General features: G+C 39.5%; 2 protein-coding genes across 2 annotated transcripts in view; both read right to left on the bottom strand.

The window, feature by feature from the left end:
- Positions 1-21985, bottom strand: part of LOC308315178 (protein NLRC3-like) — a gene marked incomplete at both ends in the record, with an annotated part of 102185 nt that overhangs the window by 73627 nt on the left and 6573 nt on the right. The gene's annotated exons all lie outside the window — the stretch shown is intronic.
- On the bottom strand, positions 58-20467 carry LOC308316011 (protein NLRC3-like; the record flags this gene model as incomplete). The annotated part of the gene is made up of 9 exons (XM_080764331.1): positions 20377-20467; positions 18252-20088; positions 16870-17026; positions 13155-13271; positions 12880-12911; positions 12510-12610; positions 11882-11957; positions 9913-10089; positions 58-109 (listed from the first exon to the last, which is right to left on the bottom strand). The coding sequence occupies exons 2-9, from the start codon at positions 20024-20026 to the stop codon at positions 58-60; spliced, it is 2487 nt and encodes an 828-aa protein (XP_080620457.1). The 5' UTR covers positions 20027-20088; positions 20377-20467.

The following is a 21985-nucleotide window of genomic DNA, read 5'->3' on the forward strand; positions in this document are numbered from 1 at the left end:
GGCCTAGACTAATATAATGATATTTGATTGGTACAGTAGGTAGATGCAGGATATTGATTATGTGTTGATCTGTTGCGTACCTCGGTAAAGCTTGATAACTGTGGCGTAGCTACAACGGGTCGCACGTATAAAATAGACAATCATACGAGCTCACAAGCGTTGCGTCCTCGGCGCATTGTGAGTTTGTGCATCAGCTGTTTATGGTGTGTAATCCAGTTGTATGACGAAGTAGCTCAGAAGCTTATACATTTGCCTTAAAGGATTAATACACTTTCAAACATATTTGGGTAATTTTAACATCTACTCAGGCCCATAAGCTTGGGTTACCTGCATGATATCAAGATTATTAATATTCTCACCACAGCAATCATATTATATTCACATAATACAGTACATAATAAAACAGAAGTGATCAAAATAAATGTGGTAAATGTATCTTACTTTAGAACTTCCAGTCTACAGTGTGGGCTCTTCAGTGAAGCACAGAGTCCTGAGTCCTGCAGGTCGTTTTCACTGAGGTCCAATTCTCTCAAATGGGAAGGATTAGAGCTGAGAGCTGAAGACACAACTTCAACGTCTGTCTTTCTGAGTTTACAGCCAGCAAGTCTGTGAATGCAGATTAAATAAGAGATTATAAAAACAAATTATACCTAAATAATCATATCTGAACTTGGGAGACCCCTACCTGACAAGTACTTGGAATTAAAGGCATTACTTTCAGTTTCACTGATACGAAAATAGCCAAACTACAAGCTCACAATGCCTCACAGTGAGCTTGTAGATCAGCTATTTTCACAATGTTTGCGACTTTCTTCTGTAATATTTGACAATTTGGTTTTAAAAATGTTTTAAAAGTAATTGAATTGAATTGTACCTTACATCCCAAAACCAGACCAAAGGGTCGGATCAGGACAAAACCTTTTCTTTCTTTTGGTTTTTACATCAACCACACCAATGCAGTTTCATTGGTGTGGTTTATCTTAAAAAAAAACACTTTGTCCCGACCCAACCCTTTGGTGTGGTTTGGGCTTTAGGAATGTACAGATACTCTGTATACTGTACACTTATACTGTGGTTTGTCTACTGTTCAGTGAGAAAACAATGCTGCACATTAAGCTAATCCTCTGGGGACCCCCTTGGGGGTCCAGACCCTCAGTTTCGGAACCACAGACCTAGACTAATAGAATGATAATTGATTAGTACAGTAGGTAGAGGCAGACTATTGATTACGTATTCACGGTAAAGCTCGATAACTGTGGCGTAGGTACAGGGGGTTGAACGTCGAAAATAGCCGATCTGCAAGCTCACAAGTGTTGTGCCCTCGCCGCGCTGTGATTCAATTCAGTTCAATTTTATTAAAGTGTCGACTCACAATAAGTTGTCTCAAGACGCTTTACATGTAGAGCAGAGAACCAACATAGATCCCACCCTGAGCATTAAGACATTTGGAGACAGTGAGCTTGTAGATCAGCTATTTTCAGTGCGCAACCATGTTGTATGTCGAAGTAGCCTACAATACATTTACCTTAAAGGGATATTACACGTTCAATATCAAGCTTATTAATACATTCTCATCACAGCATTCATATTATATTCACATAATACAGTATATAATAAACAGAAGTGATTAAAATTAATGTGGTAAATGTATCTTACTTTAGAACTTCCAGTCTACAGTGTGGGCTCTCCAGTGAAGCACAGAGTCCTGAGTCTTGCAGGTCGTTTTCACTGAGGTCCAATTCTCTCAAATGGGAAGGATTAGAGCTGAGAGCTGAAGACACAACTTCAACGTCTGTCTTTCTGAGTTCACAGCCAGCAAGTCTGTGAATGCAGATTAAATAAGAGAAATCAAAACAAATTATACCAAAATAATCATATCTGAACTTGGGAGACCCCTACCTGACAAGTACTTGGAATTATAGGCATTACTTTCAGTTTCACTGATACATATTATGAAAATAGCCAAACTACAAGCTCACAATGCCTCACAGTGAGCTTGTAGATCAGCTATTTTCACAATGTTTGCGACTTTCTTCTGTAATATTTGACAATTTGGTTTTAAAAATGTTTTAAAAGTGATTTAATTGTACCTTAAATCCAAAACCAGACCAAAGGGTCGGGTCGGGACAAAACCTTTTCTTTCTTTTTGTTTTTACATCAACCACACCAATGCAACTCAATGAGTTTCATTGGTGTGGTTTATCTTAAAAAAAAAAACACTTTGTCCCGACCCGACCCTTTGGTGTGGTTTGGGCTTTAGAAATGTACAGATACTCTGTATTAGGGGTGGGCGATATGGACAAAAGTTTTATCACGATATTTTTTCAAGCTTATCACGATACACGATATTATCACGATATTTTCGCGCACGTTTTTTATGGTTATTTTTCAAGTTACTTAACAGTACAAGGTAACAAATTTAAGAAATACCATTTAGACTGTATTTAGACATTTAGATACCATGAGAAACTCCTCATCGGTATGTGCACACACACACACACACACACACACACACACACACACACACACACACACACTATTATAATGTAGCTGTCAGCAGAAACCGCTTGTCGTCTTTTTTTTATATTTTATGTCTTGCAAATGTATGCTCTACCATACTATAGCATCACACAAAAGCAACAGAAATAGCAGATCCGCAAGCTCTGCTTATCGTCTCTGTCGGGTGGAAATCCCATATGTCCAAAACTGTTAAGGATTCAAATTAAAAAAGGGCTAAAGTAGCAGATCTACAAGCTCAAATCATGTCACTTCACTCACACATCTCAAGCTTGTGGATCTTCTACTTTTGGTGCTTTTGTGTCACGCTGCATCAGTGATGTAAATAGGTTTTCAATGTAATGGGTCCCGGGATGCACAGATGAGTCCCAAAAAATTGTTATGAGTCCCATTTGGCCTTTAGTGTGGTCAACTTTTTGAGGGCACAAGGCCAAGTGCCAGGGCATGAAGGCCATCAATTAAAACAATGATTTGAAAGTCCCCGGTCATCAATATTTTAGCTTAAAAGGTTAAGGATGATTAAAAAAATAATAATTTAAAGACGAACATTGGTTCAGAACAGTGCTTCTTAAATAAATAATCACAGCTTTAAATAAAATATAAGTAGCTACTGTTGTAAAATATTGTAAAGATTCTGTAACAGTGCAGAGATGAAAATCATAATGAAAAGGCCTGGGACCCTGTCACCCTGGGCTAATTCATATACATTTAATTTGTGGGTCCTTGAAATTAAAATGGGACTTAAAATTAAAAGAGGACCACTGGATTAAACTGAGTTAATTCACAGAAAATACAATGACAGACAGCCTACATTCATTTGTATAGCCCTAAGTTTGTCCTGCCTTGTCTGTTTTTGTTCTGGTCACAACTGTGATTGATATGTTCCTTGTTTTTAATTTTCTTCTATTGTTTATACTGTGCAAATTGTTCAGCACCTTCTAACTTTGTTTCTTAAGGTGCTTTATAAATAACATTTAATTTTACTTACTTACATAACTTTTGAATGAGGGCTTGGTTTAGAAAAGATTATTTTGTGCTAAAGTAATATATTGAATAACATGTAGATGTTCTGGCTAAACTGGCATATGGCATTGTGGGGGTGCAGGACTGAGGACTCTGGAGAAAAGTCAAGTGTAAAAAGCATTTTGTACACTTGTGTGCTTACTGTATAAACATTTACCACGCTAAGTCCGCATTGATACAGAAATGAATGATTATTAAGCGAGCGACGCGTGTACAGTGAGCGAGCTCTGGTGCTTGGCTACTAGCATTTGGCTAGCGATATTAGCCGTGGCCACGGACAATTTACTCTGTCAACTAACGTAGCAGACGATAGCTTGGTAAATGGTGGAGGAGTCCTGCAGTCTATGCTGTTGCGTGGTGTTGTTTCGTGAGTTTATATCCATGAAGACGAGTCACGTTGGTCTTAAAACACAGGTTCTTTTTGGGAACTATAACACGTCGCCCTTCCTCGACAATGAGCTGTTTACTACATGAGGCACAGGCACTGTAGGCACAGCTGCCTAGAAGAAAGGGGGTGGGGACTTTGGGAGTGCTGAGAACTCAGCAGAGTTATAAGCAAACCACGCCGTCCATTGGAGTGCCGTAGCAACGTGTGGTTAGCTTGTAGATCTTTTATTTTTTGTGAACGAAACCGTCGTACTGCAGAAGTAAAAATTACAGCATAGAACTGCATATATAGAGTGTGCATTCACTGTCTGATGCAGCACATTTATCGTGATGGAAACGATAACTCTTAAAAGCCATATCGTGGAGACGTTGTATCTTCCCGACGATAATTATCGCCATATCGAACACCCCTACTCTGTATACTGTACACTTATACTGTGGTTTGTCTACTGTTCAGTGAGAAAACAATGCTGCACATTAAGCTAATCCTCTGGGGACCCCCTTGGGGGTCCAGACCCTCAGTTTGTGAACCACAGACCTAGACTAATAGAATGATAATTGATTAGTAGGCCTACAGTAGGTAGATGCAGACTATTGATTACGTATTAATGCGTACCACGGTAAAGCTAGATAACTGTGGCGTAGCTACAAGGGGTTGAACGTCTAAAATAGCCGATCTGCAAGCTCACAAGTGTTGTGTCCTCGACGCGCTGTGATTCAATTCAGTTTAATTTTATTAAAGCGTCGACTCACAATAAGTTGTCTCAAGACACTTTACATGTAGAGCAGAGAACCAACATAGATCCCACCCTGAGCATTAAGACATTTGGAGACGGTGAGCTTGTAGATCAGCTATTTTCGGTGCGCAACTACGTTGTATGTCGAAGTAGCCTACAATACATTTGCCTTAAAGGGATATTACACGTTCAATATCAAGCTTATTAATACATTTTCACCACAGCATTCATATTATATTCATATAATAAAACAGAAGTGATCAAATATAAATGTGGTAAATGTATCTTACTTTAGAACTTCCAGTCTACAGTGTGGGCTCTTCAGTGAAGCACAGAGTCCTGAGTCTTGCAGGTCGTTTTCACTGAGGTCCAATTCTCTCAAATGGGAAGGATTAGAGCTGAGAGCTGAAGACACAACTTCAACGTCTGTCTTTCTGAGTTTACAGCCAGCAAGTCTGTGAATGCAGATTAAATAAGATATTATAAAACAGATGATACCTAAACAATTATTTGAACTGAGGACCCAATAACCTGACAAGCAAGAATTGTAGGCATTTAATTTAGTTTGACTCGGCTGCACAGATACATGTTGTGTTTGCGTCTTCCGTAATATTCGCCAATTTACCAAATTGGTTTTAAAAATATTTTAAAAGTAATTAAATTGTACCTTTAGAAATGTGCAGATACTAGTCTGTATACACTTAAACTGTTGAGTGAGAAACCACACTAGTTAAGCTAATAATCTGGGGACCCCCTTGGGGGTCCAGACCCTCAGTTTGGGAACCACAGGCCTAGACTAATATAATGATATTTGATTGTTACAGTAGGTAGATGCAGGATATTGATTATGTGTTGATCTGTTGCGTACCTCGGTAAAGCTTGATAACTGGCGTAGCTACAACGGGTCACACGTATAAAATAGACAATCTACAAGCTCACCAGAGTTGCCTTAAAGGGATATTACACGATCACTATCAAGCTTATTAATACATAATATAAAGTCTACAAGAATAAGTTAGTATTAATTATGAGACTGGCCAAGAAAGATTACTATAACAAATTGTTAGATGAAAATAAAAATAACATTAAAGGCACCTGGAATATTCTAAACAAAGTAATGGGTAATAAACCAGCTTCCACAAACTTACCTAGTCATTTCAATACTAATAATAAAATTATAAAAGACAAGAACGAAATGGTAAACGAATTCAATTCTTTTTTTGTAAACATTGGTCCAAATTTGGCAAACTTAATTGGAAATCATGATGAAACAGAACAAGGTGAGTGGTCAGGAAGTAGTAAAGTGTTGCAGTCTATGTTTGTGGGAAATGTTAGTGAACAAGAAATCCTAACTATGGTAACAAAGTCTAAAAATAAGACATCTACTGATTGTGATGGGTTAGACATGGTTATAGTGAAAAAGACAATTGATTGTATTATCAAACCCCTTTGTTATATTTTTAATTTATCCTTTCAGTCAGGCAAGTTTCCAGATCGAATGAAAGTTGCAAAAGTTATTCCACTTTTTAAATCAGGAGATAAACATAGCTTCAATAATTACAGACCAGTGTCATTGCTCTCACAATTCTCTAAGGTGCTTGAAAAGATCTTTGCACAAAAGTTTGATGCTTTTATTGAAAAGCATCAATTGTTGAGTGAATGCCAATATGGCTTTCGGCAAAATAGGTCCACAGCAACAGCATTAATGAATATAATGGAGGAAATATCAACGGCAACAGATGCAAATAAATATACAATAGGGGTATTTATAGATTTAAAAAAAGCTTTCGACACCTTGAATCATTCAATTTTGATTTCTAAATTATACACATATGGCGTGAGAGGAATGGTACTGGACTGGATGAGAAGCTATTTAGAAAATAGGCAACAATATGTGCAGTGGGCAGGTAACACATCAGAGTGTATGCAAATTGCATGTGGAGTCCCTCAAGGTTCTGTTTTGGGACCCAAATTATTTAATTTGTACATTAATGACATTTGTGACGTATCAAAAATATTACAATTTGTTTTGTTTGCAGATGACACAAATTTCCATTGCTCTGGATATGATTTAAATAAGTTAGCTGAGACCATTACACATGAAATGAAAAAACTAAAAAAATGGTTTGATATAAATAAGCTCTCGCTGAATTTGGAAAAAACTAAGTTCATGGTTTTTGGAAATAGGAAAAGGGATGACCAGGTGGAATTAGTCATAGATGGAGTGGCCATTGCAAGAGTATCAGAATTTCGGTTCTTAGGTGTAATAATGGATGACAAATTAACATGGAAATCCCATATAGCGCATGTTAAGAAAAAGATCTCAAAGAGCATTTTTATTTTAAATAAAGTGAAGCATGTGCTAGCAAAAGAAGCAATGCGAATATTATATTTTTCACTAATTTCTCCATATCTTAGTTATTGTGCTGAAGTGTGGGGGAATACGTACATGACCACCACAAAACCATTATACTTATTACAGAAGAGAGCAGTACGAATCATGCACAAAGTGCATTATAGAGAGCACACAAATGTTCTATTTATAAAATCGAGGGTACTGAAACTTGAACATGTCGTGAAGCTACAAACCTTATTAATTATGTTCAGAGCAAAAAGCAAAACATTACCAGTTAATTTACAACAGCTATTTGAACCTAGTTCAGAAAGTAGGGATAGTAGGAGGAAATTTGATTTTAAACATAAAGTTGCACGGACCACTCAAAGACTGATGTGTCCTTCGATAACAGGAATCCGAACGTGGAATTCTCTGGATGACAATTTAAAGGGTTGTACAAATATTTGCCAATTTAAAATAAATTACAAAAATCTAATATTTAGGCAATATGAAGCCGACGAATAGGTTAGCTATAGTTTCTTGCACGTGTCATTGCTCAACTTCTTGCTTGTTTTGTCTTACTCTTTTGTTTTTGTTGTTTTATTTTGTTTTGTTTGTTTTTTTTGTTTTGTTTAGATGTGTATGAGCCAATCATTAAAGTAAAAACTAACTTTTGAGTGAAAAGGGGGCAGGTATTTATAAGAATTTATTCTTCTTCCTGCTCCTTTTCGTCATGGATGTATCAGATAGGTATGAAAGACAAATGAATTATGTAAGACATATGAATTGTTATCTATTATGATTTGTACTGTATTGTGATACACCATGTGCGAAATAAAATGAAATGAAATGAAATGAAATGAAAAACATTCTCACCACAGCATTCATATTGTATTCACATAATACAGTACATAATAAAACAGAAGTGATCAAAATAAATGTGGTAAATGTATCTTACTTTAGAACTTCCAGTCTACAGTGTGGGCTCTTCAGTGAAGCACAGAGTCCTGAGTCCTGCAGGTCGTTTTCACTGAGGTCCAATTCTCTCAAATGGGAAGGATTAGAGCTGAGAGCTGAAGACACAGCTTCAACGTCTGTCTTTCTGAGTTTACAGCCAACAAGTCTGTGAATGCAGATTAAATAAGAGATTATTTTAATAATCTTTAATAATAAAAAATATTTGAACTGAGGACCCAATACCCTGACAAGGAAGAATTGTAGGCATTTCCTTTAGTTTGACTCGGCTGCACAGATATGTTGTGTTTGCGTCTTCCGTAATATTCGCCAATTTACCAAATTGGTTTTAAAAATGTTTTAAAAGTCATTAAATTGTACCTTTAGAAATATGCAGATACTAATCTCTATACACTTAAACTGTATGTTGGTGTGCAGTGTTGCCAACTTAGCGGATTTGTCGCCATATTTAGCTTCTTTCCAGACCCCCCTAGCGACTGAATTAGTGAAAAGCTTCTGGCGAGAAATCTAGCTTTTTTTCCCTGGTGAATTGGGGACAAATCGTGTTGACAGGCGCCAGATATGCGCCAGAGATAAAATCCCATTATTTTTTTCTCAGCCTCAAATTCTCTCTAAATTGGCAAAACTAAAAGTGGTCGGCGCGTCTGGCTCACAGCAGGCTCAGTGGCTTCCTCGGCTCGGTTATGTGCACACTGCACAGACAGTGCTTCCTCCTTTCTTGCTCTGCCTAGGTGAGTGCGCTCCGGTGCGGTATTTCCGAACGCGCCCCTCGAGCTCGACAGAGCAAGAAAGGAGGAAGATGCATAAAGTATTAACCTTCTAATTCCTGTATGGATCGGAACAAATAGCGTTCTAAACGTTAGTTGAATTGAGGTATGTTTTTTTTATATTACAATGAGTTTAAACGAGCAGCGAATGTTCAGAGTTCAGACCACATGCAGCACAGAGTGCCTCTGCAGCTGCTGCGTTGAAAAAAGAAAAAAAAAATCAGATATGGTCTGAAGCTGTCTGGAGATGCTTGCTATCAGCACAAGCTGCCTGACACTGTTTTGAGGCAGTTTGGCACATCAGCAGTGTACTCTTTCAAATCAGCTCCTCAAGCAGCCACAGCAACAACATGTATTGGGATGTATTGATGTCAGTTTGATGTGAAGTTTCATGGTGATATCCAACTTTGTCACGTATCAGCAAGAGATGATACAAACTAACTTAAACTAAGTGCACATAAATGACATTTTTTTTTCTGGGCTGGCTACATATTTTCGTTGCTATAGGGGCGCCTAAAAGTCGCTAGGGACGCAAAGAAGTCGCTAGGGGCGGCGCGCGCTGCGCGCGCGCATATCCCACCCCTGGCGACTTTTAGCTACTTTTCGAGGAGCCACTAGCTACTTCCGTTACTGGAGAGTTGGCAACACTGTTGGTGTGTTTACTGTTGAGTGAGAAACCACACTAGTTGCACATTAAGCTAATCATCTGGGGACCCCCTTGGGGGTCCAGACCCTCAGTTTAGGAACCACAGGCCTAGACTAATATAATGATATTTGATTCGTACAGTAGGTAGATGCAATATATTGATTATGTGTTGATCTGTTGCGTACCTCGGTAAAGCTTGATAACTGTGGCGTAGCTACAATGGGTCGCACGTATAAAATAGACAATCTACAAGCTCACAAGCGTTGCGTCCTCGACGCGTTCAACTTGTGAGCTCAGCTGTTTATGGTGTGTAATGCAGTTGTATGACGAAGTAGCTCAGAAGTTTATACATTTGCCTCAAAGGATTACACTTTCAAACATATTTTGAAAGTGGCCCATAAGCTTGGGTTACCTGCATGATATCAAGCTTATAAATATTCTCACCACAGCAATCATATTATATTCACATAATACAGTGCATAATAAACAGAAGTGATTAAAATTCATGTGGTAAATGTATCTTACTTTAGAACTTCCAGTCTACAGTGTGGGCTCTTCAGTGAAGCACAGAGCAGCTCCACTAGTCCTGAGTCCTGCAGGTCGTTTTCACTGAGGTCCAATTCTCTCAAATGGGAAGGATTAGAGCTGAGAGCTGAAGCCACAACTTCAACGTCTGTCTTTCTGAGTTTACAACCAGCAAGTCTGTGAATGCAGATTAAATAAGAGATTATAAAAACAAATGATACCTAGTTCACTGTCATTGAAATGAACTAAAACATCTCCTATCTAGTTATCCAGAGATATAGACACCACTTGACAACACATAATGTCTGTACGGTCTGTACAGAGGAAGATAGACATTTTGATATCAAAGACTTCAACCAGCAGTTGAAGGAGTGAAATGAAGACTGAACAACAACATTGCATATTTACTGCCTAAACGGTGTAAAAGCTTTACAAACAAGCTGCTGGAGACCAGCATTCAGTCTCTATTTCTATTCCCTGTCTCCTCAAGCTGGGCCACAGATAGGCTTTACTGTTAGTTTGAATTTACCCCAATATTATAATATTGCATAACCTACAATATTATAACATTTCATAACCTACACTATTATAACATGCATCATAACCTACAATATTATAACATTTCATAACCTACACAATGTTATAAGTCCAGTGTTGTTTTGGCAGCATTGATTTTAGTTTTAGTCATAGTCTCTTGAATAGCTTTCATTTAGTTTTAGTCACATTTTAGTCACTTGGAATGTTTTAGTTATTAGTCTAGTTTTAGTCGACTAAATGTCATAAGATTTTAGTCGACTAATTCTACAGTTGATTTAGTAGACTAAAATGTATTGTGGCGGGCCTTGATGCCGTCATAATGACTGCTTTTTGCTGAAAATAGTCGATCTAGTCTACAAGCTCACAACAGGTCGCAGCATTGTGAGCTTGTATAAGAAATAGGAAAGAATTATCCAATGTGGTACTTTTTTCTTTTCTTTTTTGTTAACCCAAGAAAAGGAAATGAGCAGCTCCAAACGTTGCATCAAACATATGCACAGATATAAGAACTGTCTTATATTATTAATATTGATCCTTTTCACAAGCAACAACTGTTAACTTATGCTCCTTTAACGGAGTAATTAAAAGAACCGTGGCAGTTCAAATATCATTATTGAATCTGAAGCTTATAAAACTATGTTGCTTATAACTTAAGTTGTCCATGGATATTCAGCCATTATACAGCATTGATAATTGCATTCGCCAGCTACTACACTTAGGACAACATTATCTTTAAATTATTGCCAGGATGTGTGTTGTGCACCTTCATGCTAGACAGATGATGACACACACATGGTCCCTGGAGGATGGACCCTACAGATCATATCACACACATGGTCCCTGGAGGATGGACCCTACAGATCATATCACACACATGGTCCCTGGAGGATGGACCCTACAGATCATATCACACACATGGTCCCTGGAGGATGGACCCTACAGATCATATCACACACATGGTCCCTGGGGGAAGGACCCTACAGATCATATCACACACATGGTCCCTGGAGGATGGAGGATTAAGTGACTCCATGGCCTTTCCCTCTAGGTCAACTTTGTACCACTTTCAAAAGCTTTGGCTGCTTTTTATATCACATCGCATCGAGGGACTCCCTTTGATAATTAACCAGACCTACAAGCCGTCAATGTGTTGCGATGCAAAGCATTGTATGCTTATAGATCTGTGAGTGACACCTTTCAACTTGTTCTATAGTGCTTTCACCACAGTGAAGCGGATTTAATGTTGGGTATTTTGGCTGTCTTTTATGGTGTTAAAAGGAGCGTGGAACAATGCAGAACAATGCAGACAATACAGACAATACCACTAATCACTATTTGAAATGCAGACACCTTTTATGCCAACCTTCATTTATAATTATAGTGTTAACTGTAATGGCATTTATGGCATGTTTCTATTCACTTGACTACTAACCGAGCCTTTCTGCAGTTCCTCACAGCTGGGATCAGTCTCCTTCGCCCCTCCTCTGATGTGTTGTATTTGTCCAGGTCCAACTCTTCCAGAACCTCCTCTGACATCTGCAGCATGAGGGCCAGAGCTGAACACTGGGTCTCAGACAGTTTCTCTGTTCTGTTCTCTGACTTCAGGAACTGTTGGATCTCCTGATGTAATGAGTGGTCGTTCATCACCATCAGACAGTTTGGGAACCACAGACCTAGACTAATAGAATGATAATAGATAAGTACAGTAAGGCAAGGCAAGGCAATTTTATTTATATAGCACCTTTCATACACAAGGCAATTCAAAGTGCTTTACAGAATAAAAACAAATACAAATACAGAGTGCAACAGTGCACTTTAAAATGAATACAGATTATAATAGATACAATTACAACAAATACCACCTTTAATAGAAACAGAAAAACATAGCTAATGTAATGTCCAGGCAAGACCTAGCTGTTATTAGACATCACTGGGATAGGCAATGTTAAATAAATAGGTCTTTAAATTGGACTTAAAAATGGCTATGGTTGGGGATTTCCTAATGTAACCTGGAATGTTATTCCAGGTTTTTGGTGCATAATGGTGAAATGCTGCTTCACCATGTTTTGTTCCCACTATTGGGTGAACTATCAGTAGGCCAGCCTCAGATGACCTAAGGGTTCTGGAGGGCTCATATGGCTTCAGCATGTCTGAGATGTAGCTGGGCCCAAAGCCACAAACAGATTTATAGACAAGTAATAAAATTTTAAAATCAATTCTCTATTGATATAGTATAGTTAGATGCAGACTATTGATTAAGTATTAATGTGTACCACGGTAAAGCGCGATAACTGTGGTGTAGGTACAGGGGGTTGAACGTCGAAAATAGCCGATCTGCAAGCTCACAAGTGTTGTGTCCTAGCTGTGATTCAATTCAGTTCAATTTTATTAAAGTGTCGACTCACAACAAGTTGTCTCAAGACACTTTACATGTAGAGCAGAGAACCAACATAGATCCCACCCTGAGCATTAAGACATTTGGAGACAGTGAGCTTGTAGATCAGCTATTTTCGGTGCGCAACCACGTTGTAGGCTACTGTATGTCGAAGTAGCCTATACATTTGCCTTAAAGGGATATTAGACGTTCAATATCAAGCTTATTAATACATTCTCACCACAGCATTCATATTATATTCACATAATACAGTACATAATAAAACAGAAGTGATCAAAATAAATGTGGTAAATGTATCTTACTTTAGAACTTCCAGTCTACAGTGTGGGCTCTTCAGTGAAGCACAGAGCAGCTCCACTAGTCCTGAGTCCTGCAGGTCGTTTTCACTGAGGTCCAATTCTCTCAAATGGGAAGTATTAGAGCTGAGAGCTGAAGACACATCTTCAACGTCTGTCTTTCTGAGTTCACAGCCAGCAAGTCTGTGAATGCAGATTAAATGAGAGAAATCAAAACAAATTAAACCTAAATAATCATATCTGAACTTGGGAGACCCCTACCTGACAAGTACTTGGAATAATATAGGCATTACTTTCAGTTTCACTGATACATATTATGAAAATAGCCAAACTACAAGCTCACAATGCCTCACAGTGAGCTTGTAGATCAGCTATTTTCATATTGTTAACAACTTTCTTCTGTAATATTTGACAATTTGGTTTTAAAAATGTTTTTAAAGTAATTTAATCATACCTTAAATCCTAAACCACACCAAAGGGTCGGGTCGGGACAAAACCTTTTCTTTATATTTGTTTTTACATCAACCACAACAATGCAACTCAATGAGTTTCATTGGTGTGGTTTATCTTAAAAAAAAAACACTTTGTCCCGACCCAACACTTTGGTGTGGTTTGGGCTTTAGGAATGTACAGATACTCTGTATACTGTACACTTATACTGTGGTTTGTCTACTGTTCAGTGAGAAAACAATGCTGCACATTAAAATAATCCTCTGGGGACCCCCTTGGGGGTCCAGACCCTCAGTTTGGGAACCACAGACCTAGACTAATAGAATGATTATTGATTAGTAGGCCTACAGTAGGTACATAGATGCAGACTATTGATTACGTATTAATGCGTACCACGGTAAAGCTCGATAACTGTGGCGTAGCTACAAGGGGTTGAACGTCGGAAATAGCCGATCTGCAAGCTCACAAGTGTTGTGTCCTCGACGCGCTGTGATTCAATTCAGTTCAATTTTATTAAAATGTCGACTCACAACAAGTTGTCTCAAGACACTTTACATGTAGAGCAGAGAACCAACATAGATCCCACCCTGAGCATTAAGACATTGGAGACAGTGAGCTTGTAGATCAGCTATTTTCGGTGCGCAACCACGTTGTATGTCGAAGTAGCCTACAATACATTTACCTTAAAGGGATATTACACGTTCAATAACAAGCTTATTAATACATTCTCACCACAGCATTCATATTATATTCACATAATACAGTACATAATAAAACAGAAGTGATCAAAATAAATGTGGTAAATGTATCTTACTTTAGAACTTCCAGTCTACAGTGTGGGCTCTTCAGTGAAGCACAGAGTCCTGAGTCTTGCAGGTCGTTTTCACTGAGGTCCAATTCTCTCAAATGGGAAGGATTAGAGCTGAGAGCTGAAGACACAACTTCAACGTCTGTCTTTCTGAGTTGACAGCCAGCAAGTCTGTGAATGCAGATTAAATAAGAGATTATCAAAACAAATTATACCTAAATAATCATATCTGAACTTGGGAGACCCCTACCTGACAAGTACTTGGAATTATAGGCATTACTTTCAGTTTCACTGATACATATTATGAAAATAGCCAAACTACAAGCTCACAATGCCTCATAGTGAGCTTGTAGATCAGCTATTTTCACAATGTTTGCGACTTTCTTCCGTAATATTTGACAATTTGGTTTTAAAAATGTTTTAAAAGTAATTTAATTGTACCGTAAAGCCTAAACCACACCAAAGGGTCGGGTCGGGACAAAACCTTTTCTTTATTTTTGTTTTTACATCAACCACACCAATGCAACTCAAAGAGTTTCATTTGTGTGGTTTATCTTAAAAAAAACACTTTGTCGCGACCCAACCCTTTGGTGTGGTTTTGGCTTTAAAAATGTACAGATACTCTGTATACTGTAGACTTATACTGTTGGTTTGTCTACTGTTCAGTGAGAAAACAATGCTGCACATTAAGCTAATCCTCTGGGGACCCCCTTGGGGGTCCAGACCCTCAGTTTGGGAACCACATACCTAGACTAATATAATGATAATTGATTAGTACAGTAGGTAGATGCAGACTATTGATTATGTATTAATGCGTACCACGGTAAAGCTCGATAACTGTGGCATAGCTACAAGGGGTTGAACGTCGAAAATAGCCGATCTGCAAGCTCACAAGTGTTGTGTCCTCGACGCGCTGTGTTTCAATTCAGTTCAATTTTATTAAAGTGTCGACTCACAACAAGTTGTCTCAAGACACTTTACATGTAGAGCAGAGAACGAACATAGATCCCACCCTGAGCATTAAGACATTTGGAGACAGTGAGCTTGTAGATCAGCTATTTTCAGTGCGCAACCATGTTGTATGTCGAAGTAGCCTATACATTTTCCTTAAAGGGATATTACGCGTTCAATATCAAGCTTATTAATACATTCTCACCACAGCATTCATATTATTCACATAATGTAGTACATAATAAAACAGAAGTGATTAAAATAAATGTGGTAAATGTATCTTACTTTAGAACTTCCAGTCTACAGTGTGGGCTCTTCAGTGAAGCACAGAGTCCTGAGTCCTGCAGGTCGTTTTCACTGAGGTCCAATTCTCTCAAATGGGAAGGATTAGAGCTGAGAGCTGAAGACACATCTTCAACGTCTGTCTTTCTGAGTTTACAGCCAGCAAGTCTGTGAATGCAGATTAAATAAGAGATTATCAAAACAAATTATACCTAAATAATCATATCTGAACTTGGGAGACCCCTACCTGACAAGTACTTGGAATTATAGGCATTACTTTCAGTTTCACTGATACATATTATGAAAATAGCCAAACTACAAGCTCACAATGCCTCACAGTGAGCTTGTAGATCAGCTATTTTCACAATGTTTGCGACTTTCTTCCGTAATATTTGACAATTTGGTTTTAAAAATGTTTTAAAAGTAATTTAATTGTACCTTAAAGCCTAAACCACAACAAAGGGTCGGGTCGGGACAAAACCTTTTCTTTCTTTTTGTTTTTACATCAAACACACCAATGCAACTCAAAGAGTTTCATTGGTGTGGTTTATCTGAAAAAAACACTTTGTCGCGACCCAACCCTTTTGTGTGGTTTGGGCTTTAGAAATGTACAGATACTCTGTATACTGTACACTTATAGTTGGTTTGTCTACTTTTCAGTGAGAAAACAATGCTGCACTTTAAGCTAATCCTCTGGGGACCCCCTTGGGGGTCCAGACCCTCAGTTTGGGAACCACATACCTAGACTAATAGAATGATAATTGATTAGTACAGTAGGTAGATGCAGACTATTGATTATGTATTAATGCGTACCACGGTAAAGCTCGATAACTGTGGCGTAGCTACAAGGGGTTGAACGTCGAAAATAGCCGATCTGCAAGCTCACAAGTGTTGTGTCCTCGACGCGCTGTGATTCAATTCAGTTCCATTTTATTAAAGTGTCGACTCACAACAAGTTGTCTCAAGACACTTTACATGTAGAGCAGAGAACGAACATAGATCCCACCCTGAGCATTAAGACATTTGGAGACAGTGAGCTTGTAGATCAGCTATTTTCGGTGCGCAACCATGTTGTATGTCGAAGTAGCCTATACATTTGCCTTAAAGGGATATTACGCGTTCAATATCAAGCTTATTAATACATTCTCACCACAGCATTCATATTATTCACATAATGTAGTACATAATAAAACAGAAGTGATTAAAATAAATGTGGTAAATTTATCTTACTTTAGAATTTCCAGTCTACAGTGTGGGCTCTTCAGTGAAGCACAGAGTCCTGAGTCCTGCAGGTCGTTTTCACTGAGGTCCAATTCTCTCAAATGGGAAGGATTAGAGCTGAGAGCTGAAGACACAACTTCAACGTCTGTCTTTCTGAGTTTACAGCCAACAAGTCTGTAAATGCAGATTAAATAAGAGATTATAAAAACAAATGATACCTAGTTCACTGTCATTGAAGTTAACTAAAACATCTCCTATCTAGTTATCCAGAGATATATCACCACTTGACAATACATTTTGATATCAAAGACTTCAACCAGCAGATGAAGGAGTGAAATGAAGACTGAACAACAACATTGGGTATTTACTGCCTAAACGGTGTAAAAGTTTTACAAACAAGCTGCTGGAGACCAGCATTCAGTCTCTATTTCTGTTCCCCGTCTCCTAAGGCTGGGCCACAGCTGTAGGCTTTACTGTTAGTTTGAATTAACCCCAATATTATAATATTGCATAACCTACAATATTATAACATTTCATAACCTACAATATTATAACATGCATCATAACCTACAATATTATAACATTTCATAACCCAATAAAGGAAATGAGCAGCTCCAAACGTTGCATCAAACATATGCACAGATATATGAAGTGTCTTATATTATTAATATTGATCCTTTTCACAAGCAACAACTGTTAACTTATGCTCCTTTAACGGAGTAATTAAAAGAACCGTGGCAGTTCAAATATCATTATTGAATCTGGAGCTTAGACAAACTATGTTGCTTATAACTTAAGTTGTCCATGAATATTCAGCCATTATACAGCATTGATAATTTCATTCGCCAGCTACTACACTTAGGACAACATTATCTTTAAATTATTGCCAGGATGTGTGTTGTGCACCTTCATGCTAGACAGATGATGACACACACATGGTCCCTGGAGGATGGACCCTACAGATCATATCACACACATGGTCCCTGGAGGATGGAGGATTAAGTGACTCCATGGCCTTTCCCTCTAGGTCAACTTTGTACCACTTTCAAAAGCTTTGGCTGCTTTTTATATTACATCGCATCGAGGGACTCCCTTTGATAATTAACCAGACCTACAAGCTGTCAATTTGTTGCGATGCAAAGCATTGTATGCTTATAGATCTGTGAGTGACACCTTTCAACTTGTTCTACTGAGTGCTTTCACCACAGTGAAGCGGATTTAACGTTGGGTATTTTGGCTGTCTTTTATGGTGTTAAAAGGGGCGTGGAACAATGCAGACAATACACACAATACCCATAATACCACACAATACCACTAATCACTATTTGAAATGCAGACACCTTTTATGCCAACCTTCATTTAGCATTTATGGCATGTTTCTATTCACTTGACTACTAACCGAGCCTTTCTGCAGTTCCTCACAGCTGGGATCAGTCTCCTTCGCCCCTCCTCTGATGTGTTGTATTTGTCCAGGTCCAACTCTTCCAGAACCTCCTCTGACATCTGCAGCATGACGGCCAGAGCTGAACACTGGGTCTCAGACAGTTTCTCTGTTCTGTTCTCTGACTTCAGGAACTGTTGAATCTCCTGATGTAATGATTGGTCGTTCATCTCCATCAGACAGTGGAAGATGTTGATACATCTGTCAGGAGAGGCATCATCACGAGTTAACATCTCCTTCAGGTTCTGGATGGCTTTCTGGATCTCCTTCTTTTTCTGACCCGGCAGACCTCCTAACAGACTTTTCTTTGTCTGACCCAGCAGGCCTCCTAACAGACTTTGGTTGGACTCCAGTGAGAGGCCATGAAGGAACCGAACAAGTAGGTCCAGGTGGCCATTTTTACTCTTCAGGGATTTTTCCATAGCAGCTTTCAGGAAGTCGGAGAGGGAGCTCTTACCTCTGTATTTTTCATCTTCCAGGAATGTCTTCAGTACCTTCATGTTCTTCTGTGTGAAACAGTGGTACAGGTAGACTGCAGCCATAAACTCCTGGATGCTCAGATGAACAAAGCTGTAGACCTTTTTCTGAAACAGCACACTCTCTGTTTTGAAGATCTGTGTGCACACTCCTGAGTACAGCGAGGCGTCTTTCACATCAAGACCACACTCTTCCAGGTCTTCTTGGTAGAACATGATGCTACTTTTCTTCAGATGTCGAAATGCCAGCATGCCCAGGTTCAGAAGAACATTCCTGTCAGTCTTAGTGAGCTGCTGTTGAGTCCTTTTTTTCTTTTCTTTTTTTTTCACATTATGAGTCTCATTATACTTCTGCTTCTTCCTGTTTGTCAGAGCCAACAGGAAGTGGCAGCACATCTCAGTCAGGGTCTTGGGCAGCTGTCCAATGGTGGTGTGTGTCCTCAACATGTCCAGCAGAACGGTAGCAATGATCCAACAGAAGAGTGGGATGTAACACATGATGTGGAGGCTCCTCGATTTCTTCAAGTGTGAGAGAACTCTGTCGGCCAGCTTCTCTTCACTGAATCTCTTCCTGAAGTACTTCTCCTTCTGGGGGTCTGTGAACCCTCGCACTTCTGTCACCATGTCAACACATGCAGGAGGGATCCGATTGGCTGCTGCAGGTCTGGTGGTTATCCAGAGGAGGGCCGAGGGGAGCAGATTCCTCTTGATGAGGTTTGTCAACAGAGCATCCACCGATGATGTCACTGTGACATCAGAGATGATTTCATTTTTGTCGAAGTGCAACGGAGACCTGCTTTCATCGAGGCCATCGAAAATGAAGCAAACTTTCCAGGCAGCGAGCTGCTCTGCTGTGACCTTCTTTAATGTTGGGTGGAAATCATGGATCAGGTTGAGAAGGCTGTAGTGCTTATCTCTGACCAAGTTCAGCTCCCGGAATGAAAAGGGAACCACGAGATCTATATCTTGATTCTCCAAACCTCTTGCCCAGTCCAGAAGAAACTTGCGCACAGAGAATGTTTTTCCAATGCCAGCGATGCCTTCGGTCAGAACACTCGTGCTGGGTGTCTTTCTGCCAGGGAGGAGGATCTTAAAGATTTTACAGCAGTTGATTGGTTCGGCATGGAAGGTCTTCATGTTGGAAGCTGTTTCAAGCTGTATCACCTCATGTTGGCGATTAACCCCTTCACTCTCTCCCGCTGAGATGTAGAGCTCTGTGTAGGTGCCGGTGACGGAGGTTCCAGACTCTTCCGTCATGTCGTCTTTCACTTCATCAAGACTGTTCACACTGTCCTTATAATCGTTCAAAATACTGATATCTGAAATGAGAAGAAAAATTATGTTTTAAACATTGAGGTTAATTTATGACTTTACATGTATACAGCACACATTAATATTAAATACCTCCAGAAACTATGCAATTTGTTCAGAAAAACAGGCAAAAGTAACAACACAAGATCAGTTGTTTTTGTCCAGCTGTTGAGTTGATAGTTGTTCAGCTTCATTATATGCACTTGGATATAATTGATACAGACAATAATTATTTGAACATTTAGTCTATGATTTCAATTTATCAGCATGCATTTTCAATGAGTGCACATTCTTACTTTGTCCACCTGTGTTTTGACTGGGTGTCTTCAGTCCAGTTGTGGTTTGACTGGGTGTCTTCAGTCCAGGTGTTGTTTGACTGGGTGTGGTGAGTCCAGGTGTGGGACTGCAGTGTCAGAGACACACACACACACACACACACACACACACACACACACACACGTGTCAACATATCCCACGTGAAACCTGGTATATTCTTCGTCGTACAACATGGTGTTGAATGCTGAAAATAGCAGATTTACAAGCTCACAACGTGTCACGTCCACCACACGTTGTGAGCAGCTAGTTTCAGCACATGGAAATATGCAGGCTGAGCCGTTTAGAAACTTTCCACTTCACAATAAAAGCACATCAGCTTTCACATTCATTCCATATAAAGGAAGAGTGGGCACGTGGGCACCTCAGTGTTACATATCCTTATTGGCCATTAGGTTGAACATGCCCATGCAGAAGGTTGGGCACCTCCGTGTTAAATATCCTTATTGGCCATTAGGTTGAACATGCCCATTTCTGTTTCATATAGCCAAATGATAATAAAGAAAATGCACTATAGGTTAATTCATTATAATAATGTCCTATAGAATGTGTGTGAGTGAGAAATATTCCATGTTATGTGCTTAATTTAAGGCATTTATGCTTCAGCCAAGAAAGCCTTTGTTAGCCTTGGTGATAAGGTCATACAAAGAAAAAGTTGGTGCTACCTAATTTGTGGTGGCGCTACCAACTGAAAAGGTAGGTGGCACCAGTGCTACCTGTGAAAAGTTATTCTGGAGCCCTGACTGTAACAGTTATCTCCTTAAAGGCCCAATGTCACGCCCCTCGGGGGATAAGAACGGCTATCCAACAATGCTATCATGATGACGACGTCATAGTGCCGATTAACTTTCCCCATCGACTTCTATGCGGGCTCGCCGGGCTTGGTGGCAGTAGTAGCATAGCAACTTATGCTACTATTTTGGTGTCACATTTAGCTTCATACTGGGTGAAAGTCTCATTCAAAAAAATTCGCTCGGAAATCTTAGTTACAATGACATTGAGTTGACATGTTTTTTGTTTTAGGGTAACTGTTGCATAATCGCAATTTCGCACTCGAGCCATGCCCCGGCCATCTAGCTCTCTGTCTCCCCCGCTGACATGCCCTCAACCACGGCTAAGTTCAGCCTGCTGCGGAGCCCTGCTCACAGGTTGAGTAGCGGCACTGCACCGGGCTAAAATGCATATCAGTCTTCAAATATCCTATGTACCACAACATTGTTCAAGTACGTGTGTTTATGCTTATTCATTGTAATAATCAATATCGCTATGATGATTTATCGCCGCGCATGTAGTCTAGCCCGTCTCAGATGCCCCCTCTCACCGCCGGGGCACTGAGCCTAGTCTTCTGGTCATGCAGGCTGCAGTGCAGGCTGTTCATAGCACACACACAGCATGCAGTGAACTGGGCTGTTGCCGCAGCTCGCTTGGTCTTCAACCAGCCAAAATTCTCACATGTCTCCCCCCTGCTCCGCTCCCTCCACTGGCTCCCGGTCGCTGCCCGCACAGAATACAAAACTCTGATGCTGGCATTCAAAGCAACCAAAGGTATGGCTCCCCCATATCTTGCAAGTA

The sequence above is a fragment of the Protomyctophum bolini genome (genome assembly GCF_963924005.1).
Source record: "Protomyctophum bolini genome assembly, chromosome: 5".
In the NCBI taxonomy this organism is placed as follows: Eukaryota; Metazoa; Chordata; class Actinopteri; order Myctophiformes; family Myctophidae; genus Protomyctophum; species Protomyctophum bolini.